The 24809-nt window shown below is 34.9% G+C and overlaps 1 protein-coding gene and 1 pseudogene across 2 annotated transcripts in view; both read left to right on the top strand.

Moving 5' to 3' along the window:
* Window positions 1–1073: 1073 nt before the first annotated feature.
* On the top strand, window positions 1074–6089 carry LOC136070719 (probable E3 ubiquitin-protein ligase RHY1A; annotated as a pseudogene).
* A 7106-nt stretch (window positions 6090–13195) lies between these two features.
* Window positions 13196–24809, top strand: part of LOC112007104 (DNA damage-binding protein 1a) — a 33219-nt gene continuing 21605 nt past the window's right edge. Inside the window, exons 1-9 of one of the 2 annotated variants that reach the window (XM_024039407.2) lie at window positions 13196–13460; window positions 14102–14150; window positions 15914–15973; window positions 16069–16160; window positions 18352–18403; window positions 20127–20189; window positions 20330–20379; window positions 21349–21424; window positions 24563–24772. In XM_024039407.2, the coding sequence (XP_023895175.1) occupies window positions 13357–13460; window positions 14102–14150; window positions 15914–15973; window positions 16069–16160; window positions 18352–18403; window positions 20127–20189; window positions 20330–20379; window positions 21349–21424; window positions 24563–24772 (756 nt within the window). In that variant the 5' untranslated portion in view covers window positions 13196–13356. Of the gene's footprint in view, window positions 13461–14101; window positions 14151–15913; window positions 15974–16068; window positions 16161–17841; window positions 17950–18042; window positions 18135–18351; window positions 18404–20126; window positions 20190–20329; window positions 20380–21348; window positions 21425–24562; window positions 24773–24809 lie in introns of those variants that run through there. The other variant, XM_065781051.1, reaches the window with a different exon arrangement.

Genomic DNA, 24809 nt, shown 5'->3' with positions numbered 1-24809 from the left:
CAGTGAAATATCCAAATTACCTATGACCATGTAATGCTGTCCAATATTATGAGATAGTTGCGCCCANGGACCGCCGGTCGCACTCGTTGGCAAGTAATTATGACCTCTCCACTAAACTATGGCCTATAAATGCAGGAAGTTTGGAGAAGAAGGGGGTTGGAAAAAAAATGGTGCGCAGTATGGAGAGTATAAGAACAGAGTGAGTAAAAATAGAAGGTGACTCAGACCCACGAGGAAAGAAAAGAAAGGGCCTTAGGTCTCAGCGAGAAGAACGACCCAGTGTTGGAAATCCAAACCCACTATACAAGTAAGTTGTGAGCCCAACTTGAGGCCCAGTCAGACGGGTTTCGGTATCGGGTGCGTACAATAGCTATTGCTGTAAAAATGCTGTGGATCTTGAAGATATCATCTATATATTACCACCGCCTAAGATATTATGTATATATACTGGCAAATCGAGACCCTAGTATGAACCTATTACTTTGAAAAAGTCATATGCATTTCTAGATCTAAGCAATGTTCAAAATCTAGATCTGAGTAATGTTGGAAATCTAATTGAATTAGATTTTTTGATGAAGTCTGATTACTTTCCTGTATTGGAACGTCTATATTTAAATGAAATCAATATTATTACCATCCCAGAAAGCATCACTAAGTTTACTAGATTAGAGACACTCGTAATAAGATGTTGTAAGTATCTTCAAGAAATTCCAAGGCTTCCACGATCTATAAGAGGAGTGTATATGCTAGACTCCCATTCGCTACATCCACAATCATCAAACAGATTGTTCAGTGAGGTGTTTCTCTCTCTCTTTCATTCAATGCTATATAGAAACACTCTTTTTACCTTCTTGTAAATACATTATTAAATTTGTTTGAATTTGATTATTGCAAACAGTTTGGAGCATTTTGTCAACCACGACGAAATTCATTTGATTTAGAGGATTTTGAACTTATGCTACCTGGATCAGAGATTCCAAAATGGTTCCACCGACACTCTCCCCATTTGTTCTATTTCAAACACTGTCACGCCTTCCCCCCACCTCTTAAACTCTTGTTTGCTGCTTTCAAATATGAATTCAATGGAAACAACATATAATGATTCTGACTCTCCTTTGGAGGGCTCTCATGATTTGAGTTTGTCACTGTGCACTTCTCCCAGGGGAAGAAATTATTCGCCTCCTCAGCCTCAGGTCACTGTCCCTGATGACACTAGCCACATCTCTTTGCCAAAATTACGCTTGGGTCTGCCAGGTTTGGGAATTGGCTCAACTGTTAGTGAGGGGTTTCATTTGGGTTCTTCTTCAACGGCCCATTACTTTGTCAGTGTTGATGATTCTGACTTCAATTTGTAGTCTCCATCGAAGAAAAGGAGAAAATCTTGATCGAACTTGGAAGAAGAAATATGCCTCCATCTGAAAAAGAACCTTGATACAATTTTCTTCTTCATTGTCCCCCTTCCATTTCTTTAGCATTTGATTTCAAGGTACGTCTCTTTTTTTTTTAGTTGCATTGTTTCATTTGCATCTTTGGATGCTCATTCATTGGATTGGGTACCAACATAATTTGAATAGAAACTAACCCAAAGTAAATGCAGAACAGATGAAAGAAATTATGAAAAACCTATTTCAATTTTTAGACAAATTATGAAAACAAGCAGTTACGTGTTTATCGCATAATCTCTCTCTCTGATAATGAAGCTACTCATACTTCTTGATTTATTAAAATTTTGAGTTTTATTCCATTGCTCCATTGTTAGCATAATATGCTAGTATTATGATTTTTGTCTATTAGTTGTTACTAGCCAGCACCAATTCTGAAAATTCAAACTTCAGTAGGCATGACTTTATTTGCGTATGCCATCCTTAATTTGATAGAGTAGGAGGTTTTGAAATGGATTTGACAATAGTCATAGTTTCAAGGTCCTTTGAACACACCATAACATTTTAAATGCTTTCTTTTTAAGATTGTTGCTGATAGTATATATTGTCTCAAATTTCATGATCTTGTAAAAATGTTGGGATTTATATGTGGATTTCTAATATATTTCCTCCTCCACTATGGTCGGTATTGATGTTACCTTCCAGGTTGATCCATTAGTGGATTTAGCACTTCTGGAATGAATTCGGGAGGTCTTTAATATGGTGGTAATAACAATTTATATTGTTAAGACTTCCGTTATAACGTTTTGGGTGACGCTCTTTGGTTTTTTCTCCTCACTTGGGCATGCTATTTTATAGCTTTAACTATGAGTGAAATGTGTCTTTGTTATTGATTGCTGCACTCTAAAGTGATGATTGAAAAATTGAATGTGTAGAACCGAGCTAAGTTGCTATGTGAAATCCTACTAACAAGGTTTTGTTCTTTCACATCAAGTTGTTCTTCAACTTATGTAATGGTGGAATATTTTTTTGCTTCCAAGGATGAAACAACATAATTTTTGGGGGATTGGTAGGGTTCTTTGGGTTGGCGTCGGATAATTTATTGAAATTTGATCTCAGTTTTAGCAATAATTCACTACTTTTGGTCTGGTTCTTTGGAATCAGGTGTGAATTAACCAAAAAAAGAAATTTGTGATAAATAGGATTTTAAATCATGGGAGTTTAAATTCCTTCATTTGTTAATTTCCATGAAAATGGCAAAGTTCCATCCAAAAGCAAAATATCTATTTCTATTCCATGTAAATTAACCAAATATGCTTTTGATTTTGCGTCAAAAGAAATTCTTGAACCTGATTTGAGGGGTAAAGACCCAACTACAAAAGATAAAAGACCAAGTCAAGAGCCATTAAGCACCCTGGAGAAGAGTATATGCCACAATGCACTAAACATCTAGTTAGGAGCCATTCTCTATTTCTTCTATAAATAATACTACAAGTACTTTGGTTTTGTTACTTTGTTTGTATGATAAGGACTTTTTGAATTTTAGGGGAGAAGGGCATAAAATTAGATAGGTGGCATGAGCTGCTTCTCTTTGTAGTTTTCTATTTTCCTATCTCTACATAGTACATATTTTGAGTGAAAAGTACGGGGAATAGCAACTGGTTATGTGAGATTCATTTGTGACATATTCATCATTTGAGTGTTTTTATAAGTTTTTTCTTTAACCCAATGTTTAATTGGTATCTATATTATTGGGGTGAATTTCAGGGGAGAAAATACTTTCCTTAAAAAATGAACCTGGGATACTAAGTCATAATGGTGGTTTGGTTTATGTTTCAGTGTGGTGAAAGCATGAGATTCAAAATCAATCTGTATAGTGGCTCAGTGCCTAGAGTTTCATACTCTTTTTCCCCTCATTTTCTGTATTGTGTTGGCTTGAAAAGGAGTGTGCGGCAGTTTGACCTGAGCAAAGTACAAGTCAATTTGTTTCAAGCAACAGTGCCAACACAGAAAATTTAAGCAGCACAAGTAGGCCAAGGTTGATTGAAAATGAGGACGGTTTCCTGGAGCTGTGCTGCTTGCAAGGGCTAGGATTCTGGAGAGGTTGAGAGGGGTGCCTCTTTCTGCAAACAGGTCAGTGCTTACTGTGATATGCAATTTGGAATTTTCCAAGGGTGAGTCTGGACATTATATGAAAATTATTATCTATTTTTTGTCATCAATAATATGTTTATGCCAAAATTGTTATGATACATCTGCGCAATACCAAGATTGACTGCCACCAATGCTTTTGATGGTGAAGTTATGAAAGTATTGAATCGATCAATCTGATACCATATTTTCAGGTCTGATGATGGATCCATTTTTCTTCTCTGACTCCACTTTTAGATGGACCTCTATGTGTAAAAACTGAGTTATAGTGACCCATTTAATTCTCATGGAATGGCCAGAAAAACCTTCAACTTTCTTGCAATAAATTGTCCTCTTCATGATGTCTGTAATTTAAATTTCTTATGACAGAAGTATATATGACTAGAGGAATTGCATAGTGTGTGTATGTTGGATTGTATTGACAGCCCTATACTGTTAAGGGATGTTTAGCATATCACAAAACTAGGCCAACCAAGAACAACTTAACTGGTTTTAATTTTTTTTTGGTTCAAAGAACTGGTTTAAAATGGGACGCAATATGTTCCTTTAGAAAACTAGTTTTAACTTTGGTCTTTCAAATATACACTCTCCAAAATCAAGTTCTGAAAATTTTGATGTTTTCATATGCATATTCTCACCATAATCTAGTTTTAAATTATAAAATTTTGCATGCCTATTAAGTAAAACTGGTTTTGATATGATTCTAGACAGACTCGAAATAAAAAACCAGTTCAGTTTTGTTTTTGGTTCCGATTGTATTGGAACTGAACTAGTTCTGTTGTTTGCCAAACATCCCTTATTGTCTGAATTGGGTAGGTGGTTTAATGGGATGATCGAGGGGGTAGCTCCATCTGATCATGCCTGTTGGATTTGTGACAGACAATTGAGGTTGTGGCACATCATTTGAAAGGGTTTATCTTTTAATTAGATATGAATTTTTTTTTTTTTTATGTGAGATTGATGTGACATGTTGACAATTGTCCAAATCCATGGAATTCCCTTTGGAATCTCCAGAGATCCACACTTGAGCTCTTTTGTCATGATTACTGATTCTGTCTTTATGAAATTTTAAATTGAAATCAAGTGCAATTAGGCATCATTTGTGATCCTAACTTTGAGGACCCCCTAGAATTTGGCTTTGGTTTCCCCTTTGGAGGACTTGAACTTGGTTTCGTAATTGCAATGGCTAATTATACTGGTTCTCACCATCAGGTTCTATTATGAAGCTCAGTAAACATGTTGCCCACTTATCAGAGAGAGTAGTATATTCCTTAAATCTCATTTTAGGACTTAATATTAATAGGGCAGCAATTCTGGCAGTTGGGGCAAGACACTGTAATTTATTGTGACAAAATTCTTCTAATATATTTTATTTCTTTTAACAAGTGCTGAATTCTATGCTATGTATTCATCAAACGTGCAACAATATCCATTATGGGAATTTAAAATATTCACAAATTATTGGTGAATATCTCTTGTTCCACCAATGTCTTTGAAGCGGTTGGACTTATTTTAATGGATGGCTTCTTCAATCATTGCGTTTCTCATTCAATTTTGATTTTTGTCAAATTTTTCTTGGGCTTCCATTATCTTTATGATTTTTTCAGTATCTTGAACCTCTAAATATTTTCATATCATTATTTGTCATTTGCAGTGAACCTCACTACTGCTGCTGCCGCTGCTTTGCTACTATAGATATCGTTTGTTGCAACCTGCACATGGTATTATGGTCTAGACTCGTTGTCAAAATATTCTGAATGCGAAGATCTTTCTTCCCTTGTCCTTGAATCAAAATAATAGTCTCCTGTTTGGTTTTGCTTTCTAATTTAGGGGAAGTGGGAGACCTTTGTCAGACCGCCCTGAATTAACGCATGTTGATGATCGAGACTTGGGTACTCAAGCATCAGCAGGTCAGTCAGCTGGAGCCTCAAGCATTACTAGCCTGACCTCTCGAATCGAGGAGCTACAATTATTGTTAAAACCGAAGTAGAAGCCACCTGGTCTCAGTCAGGAGGCTCTAGATTGTTTGCACCTGGAGCTTTTCAGCAGCAAGGTTGAAGGGGCGGTATCAAAAGCTTCACAGGATTGTAGTGTATGTCTGGAGACATTCGTAGACGGAGACGCGCATATACGCTTGCCATGTTCCCATAGCTTCCACTCTGCCTGCTTGGATCCCTGGCTTGGAAATTGTGGTGACTACCCATATTGTTGCAGAACTTAACTATAGTAACAAGTCACGTGGGAAAGTTTTGGCACTTACCAAAAAAAAATTTTGTTTTTTTTAATTTGTAATTGTGTGCATATGTAATTATTGTATCTCCTGCTCTGTTGTACCGAAAATTATATTATGTACCTGGCATATATGCCGGGTCTCTCGCAGACTGGCAGGCCCCACAGTGTGTGGGACCCGCCAGTCTGTGAGTGACCCGACATATATGCTGGGTACACCAGATACCTTCTCCTGTTGTGTACACACAGAAAATCTGGTCTCATTGTATTTCTTGATTGCTATTTTGAAATTTGTTGAATACATGTTTTCTGTGTTTTACTGTTTTAGATTACCTTTGGATCTCTCTCGTCTATTTGGGACATTTAGAAGGTATTGACAGTCAAAGCCCACAAAGCCTATGAATGATGTTGGAAAGACCCAACAAGTAGTACTATGGCCCGAAGCTTGCACACCTATATATATATATATATATCTGAAAATAAAATAACATAAATTAAAAATGCTTTTAATTTTTTAGTTTCTAATAAAAGTAAAAAAAAAAAGATTTTAACTTGAACATAATAGAATAGACTAATCGAATGAAAGGAGAAGAGAGTAATTATTAAACTTATGCTTTGGTCCTTGTTCTATTTTTCATTTTAATTATTGCCAAAACAATAGTATAAACTAGAGAAATAATTTTTAAATATAGTTATTTTAGGTTTCAGGGAAAAGCTCAATTTGGAGTGTCAATTGGTCCTTAGTAAGGACGTCATAGTGTTGTTAAATGGCTTCTGTAAAAAATTTAAAATTTGATTTTGGAACGATGATTGTGGTTAAAAGGTTCCCGAAAGAAATTTAAAATTTGATTTAGATAAATGATTTTAGGCTAAATTTGAACATAAATCCTTTATTTGAGGGAAAAAAAGCTTTATCATTTAAGTAAATTAGAACCCACATATTAATTTGAATTGATTATAAAAATAAGAAATTCACCAATTACCTAGCATCATTTTTTTTTAGTACCTTTTGTTTGGCTAAATTTTAGTATAATAATAATAATAATGAACAAAGTTTCTCTGTAAACTAGTTTGGAGAAAATTAATTAAACTTCGCATATATATATATATATATATAATAATTTTTTTTTTGTGAATTTTGAAAATTTAATTGTTGAATTTCATGTTTTTTATGTTTCTAATATGCATATTAAATTGTATTCAAATCAGATGTTATTTATTATTCGATCAATAAACTTATTTTTTCATACACAATTTTAGATCACAAAAATTTGAAATTTTAACTTTTTTTTTTAATGACATAACAATTGATTTTGGTTTCATTGAAATTTTGCAAGCACGGAATATATAATAAGCACATGTAATCCAAATGCTAGATTTTTAAAATTCACACTTAATATAAAGACATAAAAAATTTGAAGGATCTATTTTCAAATTAGTTTTTAGATAAATTTTGTTAAAAAATAATTAATAATCTAAAAAAAAAAAATCATTGACAATTGATACTCTTATCTTTTATATATTTGTTAATATAAATAGTACTAAAGATACAAACTATTTTACAAAAAAAATTACAAACTGTTGATGTAGTGATTGATTATTGGTAAATGAAAAAGTGATGTTAATGGTAGGCCTAGACGAAAACTAATAAGAGATTGACTACATCAACATTTTTATAAAAATATTGTAAAATAGTTTATGACAGTAATATTATTCTTGTTAATATTATTGGAAATGAAAAATCAATTAATAATTATGTCAAAACTTTTCAATCTTAACCCAACTAATTTATCTCACCTTCCGAGTTTCCAATCAAAATCTTCGTACACGTGAGAGTGATATGTGATGGAACAAACTTTAACTCGTTGGACCAAAAAAAAAAAAAAAATTTAACTCGATCTCGACGGAAGGAAAGCTGAAACTGTGTGGGACTGTTGGTTGAAAAGATTGCACCACGAAAACTTCGAGGAAGAGGGATTTCTTACTTTCTAGTGGATTTTTTTTTTTTTTTAAATAATCAAATCCCTCAAACAATTTCATTAGTTAGCCAAGGTTTGAAACTATTCTGGTATCTAAAACAGGTACTAATTTTTTTTTTTTTTTCATTTCTATTTACGAATTTGGGTTTTCTCTTTCTGCTTTAGGGTTTTATTAACCATTTTTTTTACCATCCAAAAATTCAACACCCACCTTTTTGAATGGAAAAGAGTCGCCATTACCACAACCTATATATAGATCTTCAAGGAACTGAAGCTTTCCCAAAGGAGGTAAACACTCTAAATTTTTGCCACCTCTTAAAGTAAGCACTTTCAATTTGGCTAGGGACATCATCCAATTAGGGAATATTGTGGTGCCCTGGCACTGACCAATTTCTAACCTCTCCAAGTCTGGAGGTGACTCTAAGGCATTCAAAACTGATACAGCAGTCTCCATTCTTCCTCCATGATTTTCTACGTTCTCTTCATAAAGTTGATACATTTTATGGGAGATCAGGACACTCAGTACATATTGTAAGAAAATTTGTAAATTTTATTGGAAAATTTGTACATTTTTTCTAAATATCTTTACATTTTTGTAGGAAATTGTGTATAGTATATAGTAAAGTCTGTACTTTTGAGAGAATGGTAACGTATGTGCATTATGCGGGAAAATCAATAAATTTTGTTGGAAAGTCGGAAAATTAAAAGCCTATACATTATGTGGGAAATTGTGTATATTTTGTGGGAAAATTTTTACGTTACATTGAAAAGTCATTACAATTTGTTGGAAAGTCTACATTATGAAAAAGTTTGATAATTATGGCAGTTATTACTATTCTCATCGTTTACTATTTAGATCGTTGATTTTGAGAACCTAGTTTTTGTCAAACTCTAGATATTTTGGTTTTTGAGGTCAATAGGGCCGCCTATAAATTGGGTAAATGGGGTGCCCAGGGAGGCCCAATAGAATAGCCCATGAATTGGGCTAATGGGCCCAAAAAAGTAGAATTTTTCTGTTCCATCCTCATGGACTATCGCTTTCAGACTATACGGTACACACGTGTGCACACGGTGCTAGTGTGCTACCATACTATGATTTATCCATCTCTAAAGCAGACACCACCACTGCAAGAGAGTAGCGCTATAAAAAAGCTCCACTGACAAAGAGAGAGCGAGTGAGCTAGGGCTCAACATAGAGAGAGAAGAAGATGAGTATCCGGAACTATGTGGTTACAGCTCACAAGCCCACCAACGTGAACCACTCCTATGTCGGCAATTTCACCAGCCCTCAAGAGCTTAACCTAATTATAGCGTAACCACTCTTCATTTCTCTCATTCTCTCTCTCTATTCAAATCGCTTCTGTCGGATTTTTTTTTTCATTTCTATTTACGAATTTGGGTTTTCTCTTTATGCTTTAAGGTTTTATTAATTTTTTTTTTTACCATGATTGAATTTATTCATGATTTCGAGTTTCTATTTTGCTTTGCTATTAGTTAATCTATGCTTGTTGCCTTTTATGCTTCAGCAAAAATCATTTTTATCATTTTTTTAAAATGGACTACACATTAGGTTTGCTAATTGTATTCAAATACTTGGTTGTTTTGAATGCCCATTTTGTAAATTACATATATAAACCTTTTTGGCTTAATAGTAAACCATGAAATGAGAGGTATTGGGATTGGAAAAATGATTATTCTTCTTTATAAGTAATAAAATTTGTTAATATCATTCTTGGGCATGAGCATAAATGTTAGGATTGGTGCCCTTAAATCCTATTGTAAGATGCTATGTATAATATTAAGTGTGACATTGTGTTTGACATTATGTATGACTTAATATTATGTTTAATAAATTTGTTTTATTATTATCTGAAATAATGGTAACATGAATATTCAGACATTATCATATAGTCCAAGAGATGCATAGTATGTGATTTATGTGAAGAGTCACAGAAGATATAAATCACAAGTTCTTTGTAAACTCAGAATTATAATTCGTAGTCGGTGATGAAATTGGGCATTTCATCTGCGAAGACTATAACATATCAACTACGATGATTTGTCTTGATCATGGAAGTGGAGACTTCTAGTTGATGTGTTAATATGTTTTAAGAGTTAAGACATATTGAACTGGACCGCTGTGAGATTTATTATTCTCCTAAAGACTGTCAAATGAATAATAAATCTCACGACTTGTATTTGCATGAACTCTTAATCCTGAGAGAATAATGAACCTGATCATGAGGTGTAGGTTGCTTTGATATATCAGGAGTGAGATATACAGTTATGGTCAAAACCTCAGTTGTTGGGCAGCCACATTTAGTGTTGATGGAACATGTATTCTCAAGATGGAATTCATAGTCTCTTAACGGAGATATAAAATATTCCATTGAGATAAGTTTAATGGGTTTGTTATTCAAAGAGTTAGGCCTAACCACTTTAGTAAGACTAAAGTATATATTTATGGAATTGGATTTCATAAATATATAATGAATAACATTAAAGGATTAAACCGGGTACTCAAGGATTAAGATGTAGTAATTTACAAAGTGGCAGTCTACATTAATGACTTTGTATTACTACGAATATTTTATGAAGGGGTTGCATGTATAATAAAGTCTTGGGATATAATTTATAGATAAGACCTAGAGTGCAGCTATTTTTATATAGTGGTATTAAAAATAGTTAATGGTAACTTTGGACTTGTCAAGAGTTGACAGAAAAGCCCAAGGCCCATTGGAGCTAGTGTCTTATTGGTCCCTTTTGGTCCCACTCCAAGCCACACACTTAAGCCCAATTGGTAAGGCCCAAAAGGCCGGCCCAATTAGATAAATTGGTTAGATACAAAGGGAAAAACGTACAGAAATATAGAGGTGAGAAAAACATCATGAAAATGGTGTGCATGTGAGTTTTTGTCACTCACAAGTCATCCCTTTGTTACCAATCGAGAGACCACACATCTTGGGCGTTAGTGGAATTGGAGTGAAGATTAAAAATAGTCCCAAGTGCTTCAATCTTTGTTTTGAAATTCACCGCTTCAAGGTACGATCTCTTGTTTCTCTAATTCTGAAATTTACTTTGTACGTGTTATCAATATCGAATGAAGTAGATCCGTTTAAAACTTATTTTCCGCTGCATTTATCTTTATATCCAACAATAAATTGCTTAGCTCGTCTGGGGTGAATGCTCTTGGATTACCTGGCAACTGGTTTTTGTGGATGGGGTCAGTTGTCCGTAGGTTTTACTATCTAGAGGTGAGACCAAGGGACTTTTTTTTAGAAAGGTTCCCTACGATATAAAAATAATAATCATTAAAAATTTTATCTAGAGCTTTTAGGTGTCACATTTTGGCTATAGTTTGCACCACAAAATGAATTTATAAATTGTGGTTTACTCACTATTCAAAATATTTTCAGGAAATGCACTTGAATTGAAATTCATTTACTTACTCCTCAAGGCTTGCAGGTACATTAATTCCCTCTTTATTTTGTTTTGTTTTGTTTTGTTTATTTATTTATCTATTTTACATTTCTTTCTAGGTATTGTTAAGTACAATTAGTTGTATGAAATTGGAATTTTCACTCTGCCCACATGCGTGGTGCACTTGCACCCGCACACGCAGAATCTGTTTTAATAATTGTTAGAAACAAACCTTTTTTTATCGGATAAAAGTGGGGTAAAAGTTTTTAATATAATGGTGACTAATTCTATAGAAATTCCGTGTAATAATACCTGGTAAAGACAGTGTTATATTATATTGGATTTGAAGCGCATCCTTTTGCATTATGGCAAGTTATAGTTTGCTGATATATCTTTCTTCTGTTTTGTGTTGATGTATGTTAATTTTTGGCAGAGGCGGCTTTAGGATTTTTGTCCAGAGGGGTCAATAAGAAACATAAACTATATAAAATCTAAAACAAAAGAAACTTGAATATATCAATATCACCAAAAAAAAAAAAAAAAATTCTATGCTTTTCTTCTACGAGGTTTCATATTTTGAAATCGTTGCATGATAGATTCATTATCAATCCTACGAGCTATATCTTTTTCAATGTACACAATCAAACAATCATTCAACCATTAATCCCCCATTCGATTGTGCAATTCATTCTTGATATATATCATTATTGAAAAACTTCTTTTCACTGTTGCGACTGCATCAACAAGGGTCAAAACTAATTTCACAAGTAAATATACCAATGGATATATAATATTCTTGTTTGTCTCCACCATCTTTCTAGCAAGGTCTCAATTTATAAGTTTACAATTCTTTAAATGTTTTATATTTTTATTGTCTTTAGTATTAATGTATTGACTAAATCGCATAGTCAACAATCACTCACACCTCACCCGTCAGATTCAACAAAATTAAAAAACTACTCACAAGTCACAAATTAGTCAAATAGTCAAAGGGATAAGTAATAACTCAACTTTATATCAAATCAATAAAACACTCACAGCAACTCTACGGCACGCCAACACCCAACATCAAAGAAACTCAAACTCAAGTACTCAACAACAATAAAACACTATAAACTAATAAAAGTAATAAGTCCTATAAGTCTATAACCCACTAACCCCATAGGCCCACACACAGTCACACACATGGTCAGACTTTAAAGACTCAAAACTTAAGTTGAGTTACTCAGCAACAAATATCAGAAGTTCAGAGAATAGTTTTAACGCCACAGTTCCCACACATAGTCACACACACGGTCCAAGATTCAAAAACTTAACAAAAAAAAAAAAAAAAAAACAAAAGATAACACCACACAGGGGCGGCGGTACAAAATACCTTAAACACACTTTCACATTGAAAGAAAGAGAGAAAAAGAGAGCTGAAAAACCAGATCAAGCGGCGGTAGAAGGCAAACCAAGCAACGACAGCGGTGGCAGATTAGGGACAGTCAGGCGGCGGTAGATTTTGTGTGTGTGAAGCAAAGACAGCCTTTTTCCTTTGAGTTTGGAGAGTGAAGAAGGATAAAAAAAGGCATCTACAAATTCTTAGGTTTCATTTGACATTTTATTTATTTATAATTTTTCAAATTTTGATTTATGGCTTTATATTTCTGAGATTAAAGACCAAAAATTTTCTTTTGGACTTTTTTTTTTTTTTCCTTCTGGAGTTTAAGTTGGGCTTTCAAAAATAAAGGGGTCACCGAGTCAGGTTGATGGTGAGGGGGTGCAAATTTGTATCGTCGGGGGTTCAAATAAATTTTTTGGCAACCTGGTTTTTGTTAATTGGGTGCCTAGGTGTGAGGTCAACAGGGCCGTCTATAAATTGGGGTAAATGGGGTGCTTAGAGAGGCCCAACAGAATTGCCCAAAAATTAGGCTAATGGGCCCAAAAATGTAGAATTTCTCTTGCCATCCATTATGGACCATCCCTTTTGGACTAAAATTCTTTCAATGAAAAAAAAAAAAAAAAAAAAAAAAAAACCACATAAAGCTAAAGGTTATGTAGCGGACAGGTGTGCAAGCGGTGCTACGACGATATATCTATCTCCGAAGCCGACACCACCACTGGAAGAGAAAAAACACCACTGACAAAGAGAGAGCGAGCGAGCGAGCTAGGGCTCGACACAGAGAGTGAGAAAGAAGAAGAAGAAGAAGAAGATGAGTATCTGGAACTATGTGGTTACGGCTCACAAGCCCACCAACGTGAACCATTCCTGCGTCGGCAATTTCACCAGCCCTCAAGAGCTCAACCTAATCATAGCGTAACCACTCTACATTTCTCTCATTCTATCTCTCTATTCAAAGTGCTTCTCTTGGATCTTTTTTCTTTTTCGCTTCTATTTACGAATTTGGGTTTTCTCTTTCTGCTTTAGGGTTTTATTAATTTTTTTTTTAAATTTTACCATGATTGAATTTATTCATGATTTCGAGTTTCTATTGTGCTTTGCTATTAGTTAATCTATGCTTGTTGCCTTTTATGCTTCAGCAAAAATCATTTTTTTAAAATGGACTGTACATTAGGTTCGCTAATTGTATTCAAATACCATGAAATGAGGGGGTATTGCCAATCTATTGGGATTGTAAAAATGTTTATTTTTCTTTATAAGTAATAAAATTCGTTAATATCGTTCATGAGCACGAGCATAAATTGCTTAGCCTGTCTTAGGTGAATGCCCCTGGATTACCTGGCAACTGGTTTTGGTGGGTGGGGTCAGTTGCCCGTAGGTTTTACCGTCTAGAGGTGAGACCAAGGGACTTTTTGTTGGAAAGGTTCCCTACGAAACAAAAATAATAATCATTAAAATTTTTATCTAGAGCTTTTTGGTGTCACATTTTGGCTATAGTTTGCACCACAAAATGAATTTATAAAATGTGGTTTACTTACAAGTCAAAATATTTTCAGGAAATGCACCCGAATCGAAATTCATTTACTTACTCCTCAGGGCTTGCAGGTACATTAATTCCCTCTTTATTTTATTTTGTTTTGTTTATTTATTTATTTAAATTTTTTTTTTCATTTCTTTCTAGCTGCTGTTAAGTACAATTAGTTGTATGAAATTGGAATTTTTACTTTGCCCACATGCGTGGTGCACTTGCGCCCACACACGCACGATCTGTTTTAGATATTGTTAGAAGCAAAACTTTTTTTTATCGGGTAAAGTGGGGTAAAATTTTTAATATAAGGGTGACTAATTCTATAGAAATTCCATGTAATAAGACCTGATAAAGACAGTGTTATATTATATTGGATTTGAAGCGTTTCCTTTTGCATTATGGCAAGTTATAGTTTGCTGATATATCATTCTTCTGTTTTGTGTTGATGTATGTTGATTTTTGGTGGTAACTGATCTATAAAAATTGAATCCCCGTAAGTAGTAGTAGTTAAGAGAGACATGAAATGGAAAATTCTGTTCTTCAAATGGCAAGCTCCGCTGGTGGACAGATGAGATAAGTTCCTGAATGAAACAAAGATAATAATCTTTTTATTTTTCTTTTTTCAAGTTTTTGGGTTTTCTAGGTCTTTTTTTTTTAGTCATTCATAAAGTGGAGAGGGCTTGTTCGCTATGGCTGAATAAATTTGGTTATTATTATTATTTTTTTACTTGATTTATATTGCTTTCTTCTTAGGAAAAGTATACATTATAATAACTTTTAAGGTTTTCTAATAGAAAAAGAAAAATTCATTTTTTTATAGATAGAGATTGAAGAGGATGATGGTTTATATCATGTTGTAAAATTGATTAGTGATATCATGGGTTTAAGCATCACGTGCATTAGTTTAAGCACCGAGTACATTTTATGTTATTGGTTTAGACTTCATGTGCACCTCACATATGTGGGGGCTTCATACTTTAATTTTGACTTTTAGGGAATGTTAATGTTACAAATTGAACTACAATGTGTACTTCTCAAAAAAAAAAAAAAAACAAAAGGATCTACTATGTAGGTCTGTGTTTATGGCCTAACCATGGGGTAAAGTTTAATTTTCCCAAAAAATGCAAAAGAAAATATAGTGTGGGGGGAGCAAATAAACAGAGAGAGAGAGAGAAAAAATTTTATTAACTGGCCGCCATGGAAAATTATGAGGATAATTAGATGTGTACACCTATTTAAATTGTACCATTTGAGTCTTGCATCCTTAAACTTATTATGATTATGCACTAAATTTTTCACTCTTTTTTATTGGCAATTTACACATGCACACAATATATCTTGAACCCATAATATCAACCTCATACCGTGACTTTGAAGCCTTAAGCTTGCCCTAGGCAGCTTGTGACTTTATCATTGCACCAGACAATGACCCCTTAGTTATTTGTGGTAGACCTCTTCATAAAAGGTAGAATTTACTGTTAATCAAACTTCTACGGGCAACTGACCCCACCTACCAGAACCAGTTACCGGGTAATCCAGGGGCTTTTCACTCCTAACGGGCTAAGCAGTTTATCCTCATGCATCCTTGTTTTGATGACTTTGACTTTGAGGGATAAAACATCTTCCAAAAACTTTTATAAACTAAAGTGAAAAGCATCTTAAGATATTCTAATTATATTCTCTAAGGTACGCAAAGAAAGAAATTTTTCATGTCCAACTTCTTTGTGATTTGATCTTCTTTCAGTTTTCATTCTTTGTGTCTACTATCTTTTTTTCCCCATGAGTCAGCTAGAACTAAGATCTAAGACCATGAACTTAAACTAAATTTTTTCCTGTGCAGCCTATGCTGGACGTGCCAATATATGGGAGAATTGCAACACTTGAACTTTTTCGCCCGCATGTGAGTGTTACTATAAGCTTTTCCTTCAAAACCTACAAAGATATGTTATGGTTTACTTATTTTTTCCAGCATTCATATCACTTTTTTTTGAACAGGGTGAGGCACAAGATTTTCTATTTATTGCAACAGAAAGATACAAATTCTGCGTGCTTCAATGGGATGCTGAGACATCTGAGCTTATCACAAGGTTTAAGCTTGTTATTTATTTAATTTAATTTTTTTTTCATTTCTTTCTAGCTGCTGTTAAGTACAATTAGTTGTATGAAATTGGAATTTTTACTTTGCCCACATGCGTGGTGCACTTGCGCCCACACACGCACGATCTGTTTTAGATATTGTTAGAAGCAAAACTTTTTTTTATCGGGTAAAGTGGGGTAAAATTTTTAATATAAGGGTGACTAATTCTATAGAAATTCCATGTAATAAGACCTGATAAAGACAGTGTTATATTATATTGGATTTGAAGCGTTTCCTTTTGCATTATGGCAAGTTATAGTTTGCTGATATATCATTCTTTCTGTTTTGTGTTGATGTATGTTGATTTTTGGTGGTAACTGATCTATAAAAATTGAATCCCCGTAAGTAGTAGTAGTTAAGAGAGACATGAAATGGAAAATTCTGTTCTTCAAATGGCAAGCTCCGCTGGTGGACAGATGAGATAAGTTCCTGAATGAAACAAAGATAATAATCTTTTTATTTTTCTTTTTTCAAGTTTTTGGTTTTCTAGGTCTTTTTTTTTAGTCATTCATAAAGTGGAGAGGGCTTGTTCGCTATGGCTGAATAAATTTGGTTATTATTATTATTTTTTACTTGATTTATATTGCTTTCTTCTTAGGAAAAGTATACATTATAATAACTTTTAAGGTTTTCTAATAGAAAAGAAAATTCATTTTTTTATAGATAGAGATTGAAGAGGATGATGGTTTATATCATGTTGTAAAATTGATTAGTGATATCATGGGTTTAAGCATCACGTGCATTAGTTTAAGCACCGAGTACATTTTATGTTATTGGTTTAGACTTCATGTGCACCTCACATATGTGGGGGCTTCATACTTTAATTTTGACTTTTAGGGAATGTTAATGTTACAAATTGAACTACAATGTGTACTTCTCAAAAAAAAAAAAAAACAAAAGGATCTACTATGTAGGTCTGTGTTTATGGCCTAACCATGGGTAAAGTTTAATTTTCCCAAAAAATGCAAAAGAAAATATAGTGTGGGGGGAGCAAATAAACAGAGAGAGAGAGAGAAAAAATTTTATTAACTGGCCGCCATGGAAAATTATGAGGATAATTAGATGTGTACACCTATTTAAATTGTACCATTTGAGTCTTGCATCCTTAAACTTATTATGATTATGCACTAATTTTTCACTCTTTTTTATTGGCAATTTACACATGCACACAATATATCTTGAACCCATAATATCAACCTCATACCGTGACTTTGAAGCCTTAAGCTTGCCCTAGGCAGCTTGTGACTTTATCATTGCACCAGACAATGACCCCTTAGTTATTTGTGGTAGACCTCTTCATAAAAGGTAGAATTTACTGTTAATCAAACTTCTACGGGCAACTGACCCCACCTACCAGAACCAGTTACCGGGTAATCCAGGGGCTTTTCACTCCTAACGGGCTAAGCAGTTTATCCTCATGCATCCTTGTTTTGATGACTTTGACTTTGAGGGATAAAACATCTTCCAAAAACTTTATAAAACTAAAGTGAAAAGCATCTTAAGATATTCTAATTATATTCTCTAAGGTACGCAAAGAAAGAAATTTTTCATGTCCAACTTCTTTGTGATTTGATCTTCTTTCAGTTTTCATTCTTTGTGTCTACTATCTTTTTTTCCCATGAGTCAGCTAGAACTAAGATCTAAGACCATGAACTTAAACTAAATTTTTTCCTGTGCAGCCTATGCTGGACGTGCCAATATATGGGAGAATTGCAACACTTGAACTTTTTCGCCCGCATGTGAGTGTTACTATAAGCTTTTCCTTCAAAACCTACAAAGATATGTTATGGTTTACTTATTTTTCCAGCATTCATATCACTTTTTTTGAACAGGGTGAGGCACAAGATTTTCTATTTATTGCAACAGAAAGATACAAATTCTGCGTGCTTCAATGGGATGCTGAGACATCTGAGCTTATCACAAGGTTTAAGCTTGAATATATAAATTATAATTTCTTAGTTATCCTGTTAATTGATGTTAATGAATTGTTGGTGCCAGATAATAAGTTTTGGTCAGGAATATATGCATCATCTTGTTTTCTTTTCTTTGATAAGTGAGAAACCTTCATTACTCTATGAAACCATTGTAATTTATGGATGGATTAAATAAATTTTTGCACTGACAAATTTATGCCTGTTTAGAGCAATGGGGGATGTTTCGGATCGTATTGGTCGTCCTACAGACAACGGTCAGGTATTTATCTGATTCTAGGTTCACTAATCACTTTATTCATTTTTTTGCTGGGTTATAAGTATTTATTGAAGCAGTTGTTCCCCCCCCCCCCCCCCCCTTTTTCTATAAGTAAATATTCATTTAAAAGTGCAAATGACATAGGAAGTATACAATAGGTACACCAACAATTCTGCCACGAAAATTACATTTATCAAGCACCAAGTAAATTCAAAAAGTAATACTGTCCTGAAGCCTCCCATGCATCATGGTTTTGATCCTTGAAGGCTTTTTAGTACACTGCCTGTGTATCCTCTTGGGTTTTTGTCTTTTTGTACATCATTTTGTTTTAATAAAGCACCATTAAACCTTTCCTGAAGCCTCCTTCAAAGTTTGATCTCCACACTGTAAATCATGCCAAAGCATGACACAAGTTCCCTCACCCCCCTCAAAGCTAGTGAGGCAAGAAAAATTATCCCAAGCTCCTTATATTTTTCCATAGACCAACACCACAAGGCCCATTGACTGTATTGGCACACCATACTCCCCACATGCTACTGTACTTCTTCTCCTCAACCCTCCTCCAGAAAGCTTCTTTTGTTGGAGCATGTTGCCATGACCGTTTCCCCAAAGTGCCTGATTAAACAAGATCAAGTTCCTGATGGCAAAACCTCCGATTGGAGTGGTTCAAATATTTATCAATCTTACCTACTTATTTCCTCTCTCTATTTCCTCTTCCAGTAAGTATACCTCACTGTATTGAAAAATTCTTGCTGCAATTTTTCAATACAGTGATAAAGTGCTTTTGATTAAGGTACTTCTACCTTCCTTGGAAAGGTAAAGTTTTTTTTTTCAGCCTGCCAGATCTCTTTCCATCTTTGCCAGGATGGTATTCCAAATTGTTTTTGATTTGAAAGTAGAGCCCAATGGAAGGCCCAGGTACTTCATTGGTAAGTTTGACACTTTGCAACCAAAAATATCTGCCAAATCTTCTTACACATTCTGCACATTTCTACTGGAACCAATTCTAACTTCCCCAAACTAATGTTTGACTCTCAAGGGCCAAGTTTGATTTGAATCATTTGCATAAAATATGGAAGAGTAATTTTTTTTTTTTTTTTTTTTTTTTTTTTGATAAGTAAAAATTACAGCAGTTAAGAATATCCCATTATGCACCAGCCAGGAAAATCCTGGGAAATATGAGAGAATAATCGACAAAAAGCAAATGAGAAATCATTAACAAGTTATTGTCTGAACTGCCAGCTGTAGAGTCTGATTTAGTGACCCCCTGGCATTGCTTTTGCCATCATTCTACTCAAAGCAGCTATTGCAATAACAAATAACAAGAAGGGTAAAGGGTCTCTTTGTTGTAGCACTTGAGAACTATTTTAAAAAAATCACTAGGGCTACCATTAATTAAGATAGATAAGCAAACCTTGGAGATACAAAAATAAATCTACTTTCTCTATTTTTTGCTGAAACCACGCCTATTCCACATTTTAATGAGAAAATTCCAATTAACATGGTCCTAAACTTTCTCCAAATCTAGTTTGTATTAGACCCCCATATCTCCTGATTTTAGTATACTGTCTAAGCATTCCTTAGCAATGAAAACCTGATCTAAAATCTGCCTCTTTAACAAGTTGCTTTTCCTTAAGGTGGACATCTATAACATTATAGTTTTTACTGAAAAATTAATCAAAGTTCATAGCACGTATTTTTCTCTTATTTCATTTCTTTTTTGCAGATTGGCATAATTGATCCAGATTGCAGACTAATTGGACTCCATTTATATGATGGATTGTTCAAGGTATATAGTTTGATACAGTTAATTGTGATGTATACATTTTAAATTTTGGTATTTTGCATGCTATTATAAGCAGAAATTCCAATCTTCGCTATAAAAATTAATATTTTTGGTGTAATCATCATAGTTTGTTGTTTTGTCAGGTCATTCCTTTTGATAATAAAGGGCAGCTTAAAGAAGCATTTAACATTAGGTATGCTTTTATTGTTCTTTTGGCCTTCTAATGCTTAAAGGATATTATAGATGGTTATGCTAGTGAAAAATTTAGTTTTGACATGGATGCAGAGTGTTGGTCACTTTCAATACCTTAGGACCTTAGGTGAATGTATCTGTCTAATGCTCCTTTGGGGTTCGATTTTAGTTTTACTAGCGTAATATTTTCAGTGGGCTAAAAACATGTTTTGCATTGTTTAATATACACACATCATTAATTGTTGTAACTTAAAATAAACCTGTGATAATTTTATTCCCTTCTTTTCCCTGATAATGAAGAAGAAAGTGTGTAGGGGGTGAGAAAGAAAGCAGGAGGAGGTGAGAAAGAAAGTTCTAGAATGGTTGGGAGTGACAAAGAAGTAGAGTGAAAATAAGTGAGAAAGTGGTGAGATAGATGGATCAGAGGGGGAGGGACAGCAAGCATGTGAAACTTAACAATAAAAAAATAGATCTTCTCCCACTTTACACAAAGGATGCAACCAAGTTTCACTCTTTCTCAAACACAAATTACAGCCAGACAAAATAACTTGACTCTTAGTATAAATCAAAGAACTAAATCAAGGGCTTCCCATATGAAATAAAGTGGAAAGTTTACCTAACCAAACTATCATGGAAGTATGAATATCTATTGTTTTGTCTGCTGTTTGATCTTATTCTACCATTCTGAGTGCAACCTATGACATTTGTCCCTGAGTAATGTCTTGACAAGTAATGGAAGAGCGCTTGGTGTCCTCTTTGTAATGTCCTATCTGGATTTTGATAACAAGCACATGAAAAGAGTATTGAAGATAGCCACTGACAGTAATTTGAAAAGCTGATGAACATTTAATTCATTCTTATAACATTGATTTCTATGAATGATAATAGTTCCTGATGTCTATGTTTCTAGCATTCATTTCGTTTATCAGAATAATCACACTGATTACATCTTTTGACTGAATATTTTCAGGCTCGAGGAACTTCAAGTTTTGGATATCAAGTTTTTGTATGGTTGTTCAAAACCTACAATTGTGGTTCTTTACCAGGTTCCCCCCCCTTTTTTTTTTTTTTACATCCATATGTTTATCAACAGCTGTGTGTTTTAACTATGTTGGGCCGGCACAAATTCAACATATGAGGATATGTGGACTGGCTTTTTTGTTCCTTTTTTGCCTCCTTTCTTTTTGGGGGAGGGCGGGAGTTGTGTTTGGAGAGTAGGTTTCCATGGGGCCTCTAAGGTCTATTGGATGCACAGTGGGAGGTAGACCTCATTAATTCTTTTAAACTCCCACTCTCATGCTCTTTGGTCTGCTGAAATCCACTTGGGTGTATGGGCTACACGAGGGGAGTTGACCCTTCAATTTTTATCATCACTGCTTCCCAAGAAAAATTTACCAACTAGTCTAGGTAGCACCACTGACATGGCAAAATTCTTATTAAAAAAATATTTCCAAGTAAGTGCATTTGTTCATGCATGTAGGGCCACTAAGGTCTATTGGATAGACAGCGGGAGGTTGACCTCATTAATCCTGTTCACCTCACTTGCCCCACTCTCTTTGGTATGCTGAAAGCTATGTGAGCTTATTGGCCATACAAGGGGAGTTGACCTCTCTATTTCTATCATCATCCCTTCCAATGAAAATTTACCAACTAGTCTAGGTAGCACCTTTGACATAGAAATATTCTTCTTACAACATCATTTCCAAGTATGTGCTTTTTTTTGTGTATGTATGTACATGTAGTATGCTTATAAATGTGTCATATTCTTTTTTTTGATAAGTAAGAATAGAATATTATTAATAAAAGAAAAGCAAGAGAAACACAAAGAGTTCACGGTAGTGAACAAAGGAAAAATGAAACAACAAGACAAAAACAGCCCCTAATCTATTCTAATAGAAGAAATAAAATCCGTAAGAGTAGAACAATCCGAGAAACCCCAACATCGAGACCAATCAAAGAGGGTCCTTTGGCAAAACTCTGATAACTGAACCACAGTTTTCCCCTCATCCTCAAAAGCCCGCCGATTCTGCTCAGACCAAATAGTACACATTAAACAGCCTGGGACCAAATCCCAAATATCAGAACTATGCTTCCCAAGCCAATGAAACCAACAGAATAATAAGTCCTCAACTGAACCTGGTACGACCCAATCGATCCCAAACAACCGAAGCATATACATCCACAAAGAATGAGCTATCGGACAAAAAAGTAACAGGTGATCCACAGATTCCGCATTACAACAGCACAAATAACAACGATTCACCAAAGGATGACCCCGAAGCATAAGATTATCCAAAGTTAGAATCTGACCATGCACTGCTATCCACATAAAAAAAGCTACCCTATTAGGAACCTTAACTTTCCAAATACCCTTCCAAGGGATGGTGGAGGGATCTACATTACGAATCTTATGATAGAAAAATCGAGTATCAAACTTCCCACTGCCATTAAGATCCCAACAAAGCTTGTCACAACCTCCACCCCTAGGGATTCGGGTTTGGATGAAATGAAGAAGGGAGTAAGAAGCCGCTAACTCCCAATTATTGAATTCCCTCTGAAATCTTAAACTCCACACTCTGTCATTATCACCCATTGAAGGGCTTAACACATCAGAAATACGAGCCTCTTTATTAGCTGAACACAAAAATAATTGAGGATAAAGACTTTTAAGAGGGACATCCCCAGTCCACTTGTCATGCCAAAAAAGAGTACGAGATCCATCCCCCACCACAAAAGAGAAATGCTTAGCGAAAGTTTCCCACCCTTCACTAATACTCTGCCTTAACCCACAACCATGGGCCCTACTACAAGCTCTAGTGCACCAACCCCCTTTTCCCTCCCCATATTTCATGGCTATAACCCTTCGCCACAGATGAGAGGTTTCATGGCCATACCTCCAAAGCCATTTCCCTAAAAGGGCCTGATTAAACGGCGTCAACTTCCGAATTCCTAAACCACCCAACTCACGCGGTAAGCAAACCTTTTCCCAAGCCACCAAAGGATATTTGAAACACTCAACTGATGAACCCCACAAGAAGTTCCTTTGAATGCATTCCAATCTAGTCGCCACAGCTTTGGGGATAGTAAAAAGGGAAAGGTAATATGTCGGAAGGCTTGAAAGGGTACTCTTCAGCAAGGTGAGTCTACCACCCTTCGATAGATAAAGCCGCTTCCAACCTGAAAGCTTCTTTTCCATCCTCTCAAGGTTCGGATTCCAAATGGAGGGTGTTTTATACACAGTTCCCAAAGGCATACCCAAGTAAGTCATAGGCAAACTGCCCACTCTGCACTGAAGGATATTAGCCAAAGACTGAATGTTACGCACCTCCCCAACAGGGACATTTCACTTTTCCCCACATTCACCTTCAAACCAGTAAAAGCTTGAAAACAAGTCAAAGCCAGCCTAATAGACAGAATCTTCTCTCTAGAGGCATCACAGAAAAGAATGGTATCATCAGCAAATAAAAGATGAGAAACACGAATACGAGTAGAATTAATAGGACTCACATGAAAGCCCTGAATGAAGCCACCTTCCTCAGTTTTCTTCATGATACGACTTAAGACCTCCATGATCAAAAGAAATAGGAGGGGAGACAAAGGATCGCCTTGTCTGAGACCTCTAGAGCTACCAAAGAAACCAACAGGAGATCCATTAACCAGAACTGAGAAGCGAACGGTAGAGACACAAGTCTTTAACCATCTCCTCCATCTATCTCCATATTCATAACTAACAGATAACAAAAAGTTTGGATCCAAAGTGTAATTGATGGTTCTTGCGTCTGTGACTCTAACCAAGTGTTACTGGAGTGCCTGCATTACAAAAAATGACGATAAAATTGTAGGTGTCTTTGGCTAATGAGCTCTTGCTCAAATGACACCTTCTCTTCTTGTAAGAGCAAGGTGGCGGGTAAGGCCATGGGTTCGTATCTTTTGAGTGTGTTTAAGCCATAAGGGAGTTTTGGAAGCCTTGACATCAACATGTAAATGACTTTTTTATAGAAATCTAGACAGAGACATATGTGCTGCTCTGTAATTTTTTATATATTTTTAAGTTCCTTATTGTCTATGTGTGGATTACAAATGGATATTTAATAGCCTTGATGTAGTTTATTTAGATGTGGCTGTGCCAGTGCATTTAGAATAATAAATAAGATGGCCTCATTTTTATGTTCTCATTTTTGCAGGATAACAAAGATGCTCGCCATGTTAAAACGTATGAGGTTGCTCTTAAGGATAAAGATTTTGTTGAGGGTCCCTGGTCCCAGAACAATCTTGACAATGGAGCTAATTTGCTAATACCAGTACCTCCACCTCTTTGTGGCGTCATTATTATTGGAGAAGAAACAATTGTCTACTGCAGTGCCAATGCATTTAAAGCAATTCCAATCAGACCGGTAGGATACATAGTGCTGCTGCTAATTTTATGTTTTT

Source organism: Quercus suber, unplaced genomic scaffold (genome assembly GCF_002906115.3).
Source record: "Quercus suber isolate HL8 unplaced genomic scaffold, Cork oak 2.0 scaffold_255, whole genome shotgun sequence".
NCBI lineage: Eukaryota > Viridiplantae > Streptophyta > Magnoliopsida > Fagales > Fagaceae > Quercus > Quercus suber.
This window is presented reverse-complemented; position numbering and strand designations above follow the sequence as displayed.